The sequence below is a fragment of the Mastomys coucha genome, unplaced genomic scaffold, assembly GCF_008632895.1.
Source record: "Mastomys coucha isolate ucsf_1 unplaced genomic scaffold, UCSF_Mcou_1 pScaffold1, whole genome shotgun sequence".
Lineage (NCBI taxonomy): Eukaryota > Metazoa > Chordata > Mammalia > Rodentia > Muridae > Mastomys > Mastomys coucha.
Genome location: NW_022196891.1, coordinates 64,742,187 through 64,755,555, shown reverse-complemented (window position 1 = coordinate 64,755,555; position 13,369 = coordinate 64,742,187). Strand labels below are relative to the sequence as shown.

Below are 13,369 nucleotides of genomic sequence, written 5' to 3'. Positions count from 1 at the left end.
TCATTACCATGAGAAGTGATTTTATATCTGAATCTTGCTTTTCTGGTGTAATGGTGTGTCCAGGACTTTCTATGGTGCTCCCACCATAGAGTATTGGGTTCTGATGATGCCAAGAAACCTTGGTTTGTGTTGTTTATTTTCTTATGCTTGCCCCCCTCCCCGCCATCTGGTTATCTCTAGTGCTACCTGCCCTTGCTAAATCTGACTGGAGCCTGTCCTTCCTATGATCCTGATTGTGTCAGAACTCCTCAGAGTCAAACTGTCTCTGGGATCCTGTGATTCTGGGATCCTGTGACCCTGTGCTTGTTAGAGCACCTGGGAGTAGAGCTTCCTCTGGGTGTTGTGGGACTGGCTGTGGAGCTTGCACCCAAGGTCTGCTCAGAGCACCAGCTGGCCCAGACAAACTGGAAGCAACCTGAGCCACTGGGCTGGGGGAGTTCCTATGTGCCTGGTCCCGCTGGTCCCAGTTACTCCTGGTGTTGGGACAGATGTTATGTCCTCCTCACCTCTGATCCTGGGTGTGTTAGAGCACCTGGGAGTGGAGCTTCCTCTGGGTGTTGTGGGACTGGCTGAGGAACTTGTGCCCAAGGTCTGCTTAGAGCACCAGCCCTGAGATTCCACATCTCTAACAAGGTCTAGGCACCACAAGTACTCTTGGCCAACAGGCCACACTTTGAGCAATGAGCTCCAGATACCCCTTCCCTTTGGCCTAGAACCCTGGGAATCCTGATGTTTTAGCACTCTGCCTGCTGTGTTTCTCTTCACAGATGCCCAGAACGCCACGTGTACACAGCCCACTGAGCTGAAAGGGTGGCCCATCACGAAGGTGGGGAATCCACTCCAGTACATGTGCATCACACACCTGGACCACCAGGACTACATCTTCTTACTGCTCATTGGCTTCTGCATCTTCGCTGCAGGCACAGTGGCTGCCTGGCTCACGGGTGTGTGTGCTGTGCTGTACCAGAATGCCCTCCGGACATCCAGCGGGGATGATGCCGAAGATGAAACTGGGAATAAGTTCGCCAACCAGATTTTCAGAAGCAGCACGCACTTTGGCCCGGTTCGTCGGTTCCCTGAACTGATCTAGCTGTCAGAGAGCACCTCCGATTGGGCCTTCCCTGGCCTGGCTCCCTGCTTTCTCTCTTGCCCTCCCATCTTACCATCACTGTCTTGGAGGCTGAAACCTTCCTAGTAAAATAAATTATTTGGTGGTTATTTCAGAGGCTGGTCCCTTCCTGCTCCTCCAGCCCATATGTGCTTCTTTGAGTTCAGTAGGATGGAATTAAAAAGTCCAAAAAACTTGATGGATTCATCAAAATAGCCCTAAAAGCAAGTGGACGTGTATTTAATTACTGTGTCTCAAAAGCAAATTCTGGAGAAGAGAGATGAAAAATCCAAGAGTTAGGAGAATTCTCAAAGAGTAAACCAGTCTGCAGAGAAGTGAAAAGTACTGTGTGGCCATGTTATCTTCACATTCGGTCTTACGACCAGGTCACACGACCAGATGATAAAGCTTTGTATAACCTACCAGTGAGAACCTGAGGCCTGGGCATACCTAACTAACTGCTATCAGCAGGAAGCCACATTCTCTCTTTTCCATGAAGCCACCTCCCTAGCATACACTTAACAAAAGCTCATCGTCGAATATAGTTAGATATAACTACTATATCACAGCACCTTGGCCCAAGAGAAATGTGAGGTGCACAGCCGTGTCACTGTTAACTGCCTAATATTGTAACCAGCCCTAGGTGCATTTTGCCCACCAGGTTAATTGTCAAGCAGCCAGGTCACCTCCTCAATGTGACCCTTGTGTTTCTGAGGTACTCAGTAGCAAAGTGCAGCTTGCGCAGGTGTGGTAAGAAGAGAATCGATTGTTAACTTCCTGACACCGAAATGATGTCCTGTGACTGTGAGCCCTTGTCCTGACTGAAGTGCTCAGCAGAGCAGCAAAGTACACACAACTGTGGTCCCACTCTCAGGGCTGCACACACCAAGGGAAGGGGAGGAGAAGAGAAGGGCAGCTCAATGCAGGTCCAAGGACACATTCCAGGCTTTCCTTTGCTTGCTACCCAGATCAAATGGCACTCCTGGTGAAGGTTCAGACGGCAATTCCCATCCATGAAGGTGGTCAGTCACTGAAGCCCCAGCTAGACCCGCTCTTGCTTCTAGGTCTCTTCTCAGCACTTCCCCTCAGTTGGTTTAGGCAATGGTTTAGAGCATGGGTCTTGAAAGAGAAGCTGATGTCTGTGCCCAGTTTTATATTTATGTAAATCCAGGCTTCCTGTTCCTAATGATCGTCTGAAGTGCAGAGAGCATCTTCTCTCACCGTCTACTCTCTGTTCTCTGCTTACGCAGTACATATGATGGTGTCTCATACACAGCAGGGACTCGGTCAATGGTAGTTATTGCATTCCCTCCCCTCAAGCCAGCAACCACTCCCACATTTGTGATCCTGAAGTGTCCGTGGGTGAGTTATTTCACTTGTGTGTGGTCCCTCCGTGTCTTCCTTTGTACATGACAAAAGTCATGGTATATGTCATCTTGGGAAACAGTGAGAATAAAATGAATATCAATCATGAGAATCCATTTTAGTAGATATTTGTGTTGGGGAGTAATTTTAGATTGCAAAGAACTTTCAGTGAAAGTTTCTATATGTACCTAACCCACTTCCACTAATGTTACCTCATATTACAGTGGAATATGTGTTAAAACTTACAAGTGTATTGGATTATCTTTTGTTTTGTTTTATTTGACAGAGTTTCTCAGTGTGACCCTGGCTGTCCTATAACTTGCTCTGTAGACCAGACTGGACTCAGACTCCAAGACCCTCCTGCCTCTGCCTCCCCACTACCACCCAGCTGAAACAGAAGTCTTAATTAAATTCCACACATATCTGGAGTTTCCCAGTTTTCCCCTCATGCTGTTTTCTGTTCTATGATCCAATGCAGAACACCACACTGGCATTTAGAGCATTTTTTCTAATAATAGTAATTACATCTAGCATATATTAGATAGTTCTAGAAGTCAGACATTATTTTAAGTGTGTGTATATACACATGTGTTTGTATGTATCATTAAATCATTAGAATTTTATGAGGTCACTATTAATCAATTTGAGTATGAAATTGAGGTTTACTAGGTAAAATTGCTTGCTACATGTTACAGAGCTCACAAGGCCAGAAGTCAAAACAACTCTATCTGATTATACGTAGTTTTCTCTAAGATATTTTTCAGTATTTTTATTGGTCCTTAGAGGGTTTCGTAACAAGTAATTTGACCATATTCACCCCCATCACCAAACGTTTAATCAATACTATCTCTGCAAATTAAACTACTACAACAGTCTCGACAGAAGAAACAGAACTCAGTTTTCCCAACAGGTTCTCTGCGAAGATGATGGCACAGAGTGGACATAGCCTCTTATCTAATGGGTCCTGAAAAGGCCACACAGTGCATTGGGGTTCCAGTGCTTCTTGGTGGAGACAAAAGTCAACATGTACTGAGTTCGTACAGTTAGAAGGAATGCACGCACGCACACATGCACATGCACACACACACACACAAGTACTGAATTCATACAGTTAGAAGGAATGCACACACGCACACTCGCATGTGTACACACATACAAGTACTGAGTTCATACAGTTAGAAGGAATGCACGCACACACACACACGAACACATGCACATGCACACACACACAGACACACATGCACATGCACACACATACACACACACACACACACACACACACACACACACACACACTGTATGTAGTAGAGAATGTTAGAAGCTTTCCAGAAAGGAGAGCCATCTAAGCTGTGACTTGCAGGTCAAGATAGGAGTATCCAAAGTGGCAAAGCAGAGGTAGATGACAAGAAGGCTTTCTAAACAACAAGAACTGCGCTCACAAAGGCTGCGAGTGGGAGAGCCTAGCAGATCGCTGTGGTTAGAATATATAGTCTAAAGGAAAGGAGACAGACGATGCTAGAGAAAGAAGCAACAACCCCTCCCTCACTCCAAGGGCCTTAGACTAGTCGGGAACACATCCATTGGGGTCTATCCTGCAGCAACAGGTAACTGCAAAGTAAGCCTGACTTAGCACTTACTTGTGTAAAATCAAGTGGGTGAGGCAGCCTCTCCTGGGTCTTCTAGCTACAGAACCTAGAACATAAGCCTCAGAAAAAGAAAACAAATGGAATAGGCACATTTCAGGCCAAGCAGTTAATGGCACATGTAACTTCCACTCACTTTTTTATATAGCCACTCTGATCCTAATGTAAAGAAAAGTATGTGCCAGGGAGACAAAATGCTATGGGAATTAAAAAAAAAAAAAAAAAAAACTCTCTCTGCCTCACCAAGATAAGGAATTTTAATTTCCTCCTGAAACACACTCCACAGTTTTATTCACAAAATGATACCTAATTTTTGCTTTAGAGAGCTCACTCTGGGACTGGAGCGTTTGCCTGGCATCCTTGCCCGACGTTTAATCCTCCTCAATGTGGAAAGAAAAAGAAGAGGAAGAGGAGGGGAAAACTCACGCTCACCCTGGCCATAGGGCATAGAAGAGATGTGTGAGATGCCTGCAGGGGTGAGACCAGCAGTATTGTATCTTCCACAGGAAAGAGAAGGGAAACTGACCAAAAGCAGTAGCCATGGAGACAGAGAGACTTGGATACAAATAAGATGAGGAACAGTTACATAATTGGTGAGTGGCTGAACATGAAGTTGGGGAAGAATTATCAGAGGGAAGATGAGGAGAAAGATAGGTGCTAGAAGTTCAGATTTGGACTGCCAGGGAGCTGGCCACACAGTCACTAAGTCAGTGTCACATGACCCTCCAGGCAAAAATAAAAACACCTGGGAAATCCATAAAATGTGGAGAAGGGGAAGGGATACATGGAAGACGCAGAAGCAAGGCAGAGCTAACCGCTCGCTTCCTCGCAGTGGAGTCAAAGGCATCTGACACTGAGGAGTAGTGTAGGAACAGTGTGAGTGTATCTTGTGGAGGTATCAGGAGTCATTCCAATGGGTTTCAAGTGTCCGTCTCTCGGGAGGGAGAAGCATGCAACCGGGATGGGAGACTGCTGTCTTCATAACCACTACTGTACAGATCCTACTTCCTAAATAAAGATGTGCATGTGCATTTGATACAAATGGATGTTTTAAAATAAAAAGAACAGATGACCTGGTCTAGAATGTTACTGTCTTCTTCCAAGAAGAATCTTTACCCACCTTCTGCAGGGGTAGCCATCATGGTTCCAGGAGTGTGCCTGGGCTCACACAGCCCACTGTACTTCACTGGCATTTGGCCCCTGATGATGGAGTCCCAGAAAAATCAATGGGGCATTTTGTACCGGAGGCCATGTCTGACATAGATCTTGAGACTATCAGAGGAGTTTGCACAGGAGGAGGCATTTTGGTGGATATTAGGGGTTAGATCATGGAGGTACGATGAAGGGAGACGTGTGGGGAACACCCATAGTTCTGTTTGGCAGCTGGAAAATGAATGAAAGTCAGCAAGAGGGTGGGGACAGAAGACTGACCAGGCAGCTTATGAAACTGTTTTTCTTCAGTGTTTCTCCAAGTAAAGCCCACAGCCCATTGCATGCACCAGGGTTCTCCAGGTCTCTGCCATCCCTAAGTCCTCAGAAGGAGTAGACATCAGTGCACTTTGCATGAAGTTCTCCAGTTTTTAAGAAAGGCTTGTGTGGGGATAATGAGACTTGGGCCTCATAGACTGTAAGAGCTTCTTTGGTCCAGAGTAGGTCTCAACCAACTGGTCAAGCCAAATGGCCCTTCTGCCTGGGAAGGATAATCGGGGTGGGGAAACAGCAATGTTCAACCTGCACTGCTTACTGCAATCCCTGTCGTGCTAAAAGGCCTCCTCTGCACACAATTAGGTGGAACTGCTCTGAGCTCAAGCTTCTCTTCGCTATATAATAAGCTTCAGCGTTTGGGCTCAGTCTCCTCAAATGAGGTAACTGGAAGAGAACTATCTCCAAGGCCATCTCTAATCCTAACCTATGGATAATATCGAGAATGTTCAAGAAACAGCTGAAGACAGAAGGGAAAATAGAGAACTCTTAACAGAAACAGGGACCGAAACAGATAACTTGCAGCAAGCACACAAAGATATATTTACTCTCACCAAAAACCAAATAAATGCACATTAAAACAAGCGGTACTGGGGTTGAGGAGATGGCTGGGTGGGTAAGAACACCTACTACACAGGCATGGGGACCTGAATTTGGATGCTCATCACCTACATCAAAAGGATGGGTGTGGTTGCTCATGCCTATAACACCAGCATAGAGTTGGGCAAGTGGGGAAAATGGGACTGCAGGTAACGAGGCTAGCAAAAAATCAGTGAGCTCCAGGTTCATTAACAGATTCCATCTTTAGAGAAAAAGGCAGAGAGAGACAAAGGAAAATACATTGTCTCTGTTTCTGTTATCATGCCTACACACATGGACATGAATGTACACTTGCACACATACACACACACATGCACACACATGGACACACATACATGGACACATACACACACATGGACACACATACATGAACACATGCACAAACACAAAGAGGTCACACATACATGAACGCATGCACAAACACAAAGAGGTGACAAGTTAGTCTGATTAGGTTAAAACGTTGCTGTATGGCTTGATGGGGGTGTGGCTACACAAAATGTAACACCTGTGAATTGTGGCATCTTGGAGTGAAGCAGAGGAGAGTGTTAACTCCCCTTAGTGACATATAGCTGCAAAGACATTAGTGTCTTTCCACCCTACTCTATGGGTAAGACAGGTGAGACAGATTCCCAGACATCCTATTTCAACTGACGAGTACTTAGCAGAACTGAAGTGTTAACCATCCAGGCCCTCCTGATATCATGTTTGATATTTTCTCTACCAACACATGCATACTCTCATTCAGTCTCTCTCTCTCTCTCTCTCTCTCTCTCTCTCTCTCTCTCTCTCTCTCTCTCATTTCCTTGCCAGATCTGTTTTCCAAATTTGATTTTGTAAGATCCTATCTCACTCCTTTCTAGCATCTGGCTGCTGTCCCCTAACATTCTAGTTAAAAGCCGACAGATTTGTCACAAAGCACCTAAAGAATTGTTATTAAGGCTTTAAAAGGCTTATAGGTTCTTTGCAAGGAGCCAGATGGTGGAGACTGCATTGGCTGTAACAGATCGGACAGCACGGAAGAACTGCTGAGGACATGGGGGAACTGTGGGCAGAACGAAGAGCCTGACAAGAGACTAATGATGAAAGGATGCAGGAGGGCTGGCTTCTTAAGCAGGCCAGTTATTTAGGCCAAGGGGTTAACGTACAAGAACAATACACGCAGGTATACAACTTGGTGGCTAATTGCACATCACTCCCTGAACTCATTTTAGTGACTCTGGGCTCATTCCCAATTAGCATTCACTAAGCCTGGCCTGTTGTCCCTTTGATCTGGCCTCTCTCAGAAATTGCTGATGGCTTGTAATTCTTCTTTATTTACCTCTTCTGAAGTTGGTAAATGCCAGGGCACATGCCAGCAGCTCCCTACCACTCTCCAGAGATGGTGGCACACAAAGACAGTCTGCAGCAAAGGACTGAACCCTTAGAGCCACCCCCCCCCCCACTAAGGAGCTTCTCTGGGATTACTAGTTCCCAATGAAAATCTCCTTAGGCTAATCTAGTCTTAACCCCTTATCCCTTCCCAATGCAAGCAGGAAGAAATTTACCACAGCGAGCAGTGGTGTTATTGACATGGGCATTTCCTCTGGGGCTCTGTGAGCCGGAGCACATTAGTAATCTCTGTCATGTTCATTTTCTCTCAAGTGGAAATAGAGGTTGAACTCAGACTGTAATGTTACAGCTGAGAGATTCTTTGTGTGAAAGATGAATCTAGTCCATGCCAAAAAGTAGGTCCTCAAAAAAAAAAAAAAAATGGTGGCTTTGACGAGATAATGAGCTTTCTTAGCTCCCCAGATCCAGTTCCCTCTTGCATATGCACCATGGAAATATTGGCCTTGCTCAACCTTAATTCCAGAACATCTGGCAAGAACATCAGTTCACTCCTTCAAATAAAGATTTGGTGAAGAACTCTGAAAGCATTTCTGCGTCCCATCTTCCATGACTCTGAATACAAAATTCATGCTAAAAAGAACTTCTCTAGTTAAGAACTTTGGTTTCTCTAAGTCTTAACTGGGTTTTTGTACCATTTAAAACTAAAGAATTTCCAAAAAAATACAAATAAAAATTGGGAGTCTGAGGAGATTACTCAGTGGGTAAAGTGCTTGTCATGTAAGATCTTCAGCATCCTTGTAAACTCCAGTACACACTTGTGCATGGGTGCCCAGCACCAACAGGGTGAAGACAGGCTCATCAGGGAGCTAGCTGGCCATCCAATCCAGCTGAAATGGGGAGCCTCAGTTCAGATACAACGAGCAACCGTGTCTCTGCATAAATAGGGCAGAAAGCAATAGAGGACGGTACAAGGGCCAGTCTCTGGCTTCCATAGGCAAGCACATGAACACACACAAACACACATACATATACACAAACACACACATATACCAAAACATAGAAACACACACACATACACACAAACACACACACACATAAATACAAACACACAAACACACATACATAAACACAAACACACACATACATTCACCTAAACACACACCCAAACACAGACACTCACATATACGCCCAAACACACGCACGCACACAAACACACACACTCAACATTTTTATTGGGAGTTTGAAATGATGAGTACACTAGGTACTCTAATCTGATCATTATGCATTTTATATATTTATTGAAATATCATACTATACCCCATAATTTGTATGTTTATTACACACTAACTTAAAACTTTTTAATGATGTTTTTTTTAAAAAATTGAGAATGAGGTAGAACCTCCCCTGTGACCTTGCAACCCAGGTGAAGAGTCACACAAGGAAACGATAGCAGAATATTCATTATGTATATATGCGTACATATATATAATTAACATAATTATATGTGTGTGTGTTGCACACATAAGCTTTTTAGACCACAAAAAGAAAACAAAACAAACCAACTCTCCGAGCCTGGAGAAGGGAGAGAGGACTTCGGCAGGCAGGAGATACCTGAGCTAACGCTTTAGGGGTGGAGGTCAGGGTAAGAACTTTCCGAACAGGGAACCATGTACAAAGCCCTGAGATACAGCAGCCAAGAGGAGCATGACACACTTAAGAGTTTGAAAGCAGAGGACACTATAGCTGTACGACAGGCAGTGAGACAGTGGTGCAAATGAGAGACCGGAAAAACACCAGATTGTGGCATGGAAAACATTCGGTCCCTATCCTAAAAACTGTGGGAAGTCATTCAAGGATACAGTTGAGTGCCGTGGTCCTAGGAGGAACTCAGGGTGGCCAGAATTGCTGCTTTATTATATGGAGACATCACAGCAGGGCCATCCTGAGCCATCCTGAGAAGGGCCATCCTAGCAGAGCCACAGGGCAGACAACTGGCAGCACATGTGGAACTCTGAGCCAAACATGCTGAAATCAGAATGACTCGAGAATGGCTAAGTCCCACCACACTTCAGTGTTGGATTACTTGAAAAAGAGAGCAGAGAGGAGCGAGAGAAGGGTCCAGGAAAGCCTGGCGAGTGCCAACATTCAAGTAAGTAGAGGACAAATTACAAGTGACTGAGAAGAAGAAGTGGGAAGAAAATTGTCACACATTAACAAATTATCGTTCATCAGTTCTGCTTTTAATAAGAAGAGCTGAAATCGGGACAGCTTCAGTAGACAAAGAAAAAGATAAAAGATTAAAATACTTCATGTATATCATTAACCCTTGGTCACCAAGAAATAAATTCCTTTATTAAAATTCCCTCTTGATAAGATAGATTATCTTATCCATTTACAAAGTCCCTACTGTACCACACTCCCTTTAGGCAAAGGCTATTTCCCTGACACTTGCTTACAGGTTGGCCATGTGACCAAGCGAGTTCACATACACTCACGTGTGCAGCTCCAGCTCTCTAAATGTCTGCCTTTACCTTAAGAACAGCAATGCCTTCATCCAAGGTCCTGAGCATCCTCTGGAACAGAAAGACACAAGGAGCGGAGCCCACCCCAGCAAAGCTCAGCCAAGCCATTGCCATGCAGCTCCTGAGAGACCTGGAGAAGAAGTAAATGCACGTGACTTGGAGCCTCTGCACATGGTGGCTTGTTACAACAGCAGCAGCTTGTTCTAGTCTAGTTTTCTTTCTGTTGGTGTGATAAACACTCAGTCGGAAAGCGGCCTCAGCGAGGAAAGGTTTGTTTCGTCATACATTTCAAGGTCACAGCCCATCACCTCAGAAGGCAAGGCAGGAACCTTGTAAGCAGAAACATGAAGGCAGGACTGCTTACTATTCCAGAAAGCATCACTTCCTGCAGGGAACTCACACACAACCAAGAAGGTACAGCAGGAGCCACAGGGGATGCTGACTGCTTGCTGGCTCATGCTTAAGTAATCTCCTTATACAACCAGGACTACCTGCTTAGGGGTGGTGCTGGGCATAGTGGGCTGGGCCCTTCTCATCTAGGCACTTGAAATGACTCTGCATTGTGTCAACAATTAAGGCTGACTAATCAGGAAGTTCCCCATGCTAAGACTTCCTGAAAACTAAATCTCACTATTTAAAAACTCCAGTAGAAAAGAGAAAAGATATTTAACTAGATCTACTGTACATCTAACAGTAATATGCAATTTCTAGACACCATCTCATTTTAATCAATAACAGTTGTTTCTACCATTCTACATGACAAACTAAGGCTCAAATAAACTTAATATGGGTCTCCAATCGCAAAGCTGGCAAATAATGGAAACAGAACAGAGTCTCATCTAATTCCAATGCCCCTCAGCCTCCACACTGCCGTGCTGAGGGACTTTCTAGAAATCAAACCTAGGTCTCCCACACATGGGAAAAAAACAACTGAAAAATCTGGAGAACTATCGATACCATGCGGCAAGATCAAATCAACCAGCAGGAGGACATCCCAGCCATATCAGAACTTATCCTGTGTGAGCTCTGCCTTCCTCCCACAAATTCCATCACATCAAAGCTGGAGGCATCAGAACCTCAAATCCGGTGCTCAGTCAAGTTCCGGCAAAACCCAGAAACAAAGGCTGCGCTTTCGTCTCTTTCTAGCTGTGTGCCCAGGTGACTTTCTGCCATCTGCTCAGATGTCATAGCTCACCATGATCCTCCCTTGAGTTTCTACCTAAGCCCTGAACACACCATAGAAAGGCACACGCTTTAGAATTAGGCAAGTCGGGGTTTAAATTCTGCTCTGCCTCTCCCCAGATCTGTGACACTGGGACCTTTATCTCTAACACCAGCTTTCTCGGTATGAAATGTGGATAATAGCTACACAAGTGAGTTGTCTGGAAATCAAACTGATGGAGACTATTCGCTTTCCCACTGTGGGCTGGAAGCCACTTGCCTTGAGCTACAGAATCCAGGGCCAGGATAAAGACCCTGAGGCCAGCATCTCCCCTTACTGCCACCTCTCCCTCTCCTTGCAATGTCTCTCCTAATGATGGACAGTCACCGCAGGTACCAAGCTGTGAACATTCGATTTCTGTTCTTTCTACATATTGTTTGTAATGGCATAGCCTGAAAGCTACAGGATTTACAGTACACTCATCTTAGAGACAGGCGAGTGGCCAGCTGGAGGCTAGAGCTGATCCTCAGACCCCAGGCCACGGCCTTTCCCCTCCCCACAGCCCTCCAGCTCCTATCTGTGAGTCTCATAGCTATGTCAGTTGTCTCCAGGGTGACTCTTAGCAAAATACAAGAAGCAAACCAAACAAGCAACAACAACAAATCCTCTCTCCTGGCAGAACTGCACAAGCTCTCAAAAAGGCATTAATCACAGGGCTTATACACCAAAAGCGACAAGTCATTAATGAGGGAAATTAAGGAAGACCCGAATTTAATAAAGTGACCATCTTGATTGGAAGCACAATTTTATTGCCGTGGAGACTGTCTTCCCTAAATTCATCTATAAGCTGAAATAACACACACTTCAAATAAAGTTAATTATTTTGCAGAACTTAGGAAGCTGATGTTAGGATTTACATAGAAACATAAAAGACCAATAATAGCCCAGTCACTGCGCCCATGTGTAGCCATGTGAGAGCCACAGTACATCCCTGGGCACACCTCCCCATGTGTGGTCATGTGAGAGCCACAGTACACAGCTATGTGTGTCTGTACTTGCCTTTTCTTCATTCCCCTACTGTGCCTAGTCAGACCACGTCCCTAGCAGCTGAGAAAAATACAACTCATCAGACAAGCCAACATGTAAAATTACTAAAAGACTTACAGAGGGACTGAGAGATGGCTCAGTGGTTATAAGCACTTTCTGCTCTTGCAGAGAACTGGAGTTCAGTTCACAGCACCCACACGGTGGCTCACAACTGCCTGTAAATCCAGTTCTATGGGATCCAATAACCTCTTCTGGCCTCTGCTGCACCTGAGCCCATGTGGCACACATGAAAACATTCAGCACCATATACAAACTCATAAAATAACATTTAAAATTATTAAAAAGATTTAAAATGACATTTAGCCAAAGAACATGTATAATTGACAAATGGGTGCATGCAAAGGTGCTCAACATGATTGATCATTAATGAATGCAGATAAAAGCATGGTGAGATGCTATCTCAAATGCACAAGAATGTCAGGCAAGAGCATGTGTCAGTGAGGCTGTGGAGAAACAGAGAGAGGAAGAGGAAGCCACTCCGTGACTTCTTTAAAAGTTAAACATGGGTCTGGGCTGGACGGTGCCCTGAGCAGACCTTGGGCCCAAATTCCTCAGCCAGTCCCACAATACCCAGAGGAAGCTCCACTCCCAGGCGCTCTAACAAGCCCAGGATCACAGAATCATAGGATCCCAGAGACAGCTTGACTCTGAGGAGTTCTGACATAACCAGGATCACAGGAAGGACCGGCTCCAGTCAGATTTAGCCAGAGCAGGTAGCACTAGAGATAACCAGATGGTTGGGGGGGGGAGTGTAAGTAAATAAACAACACAAACCAAGGTTACTTGCCATCATCAGAACCCAATACTCCCACCATAGCAAGTCCTGGACACACCATCACACCAGAAAAGAAAGACTCAGATCTAAAAATCACTTCTCATGATGATGATACAGGGCTTTAAGAAAGACATAAATAACTCACTCAAAGAAATATAGGAGAACACAGGTAAATAGCTAGAAGCCCTTAAAAAGAAAACACAAAAACCCCTTAAAGAACTACAGGAAAACACAATCAAACAGGTAAAGGAAATGAGAAAAACCATCCAGAATCTA

At 44.8% G+C, this 13,369-nt stretch overlaps 1 protein-coding gene across 1 annotated transcript in view; it reads left to right on the top strand.

Annotated features, from left to right (window-relative positions):
- Positions 1-1,223, top strand: part of Lrrc52 (leucine rich repeat containing 52) — a 25,027-nt gene extending 23,804 nt beyond the window's left edge. Inside the window, exon 2 of the mRNA XM_031342379.1 lies at positions 768-1,223. Within this exon, the coding sequence (XP_031198239.1) occupies positions 768-1,090 (323 nt within the window). The 3' untranslated portion in view covers positions 1,091-1,223. The remainder of the gene's footprint in view (positions 1-767) is intronic.
- The last annotated feature ends 12,146 nt before the right edge of the window (positions 1,224-13,369 follow it).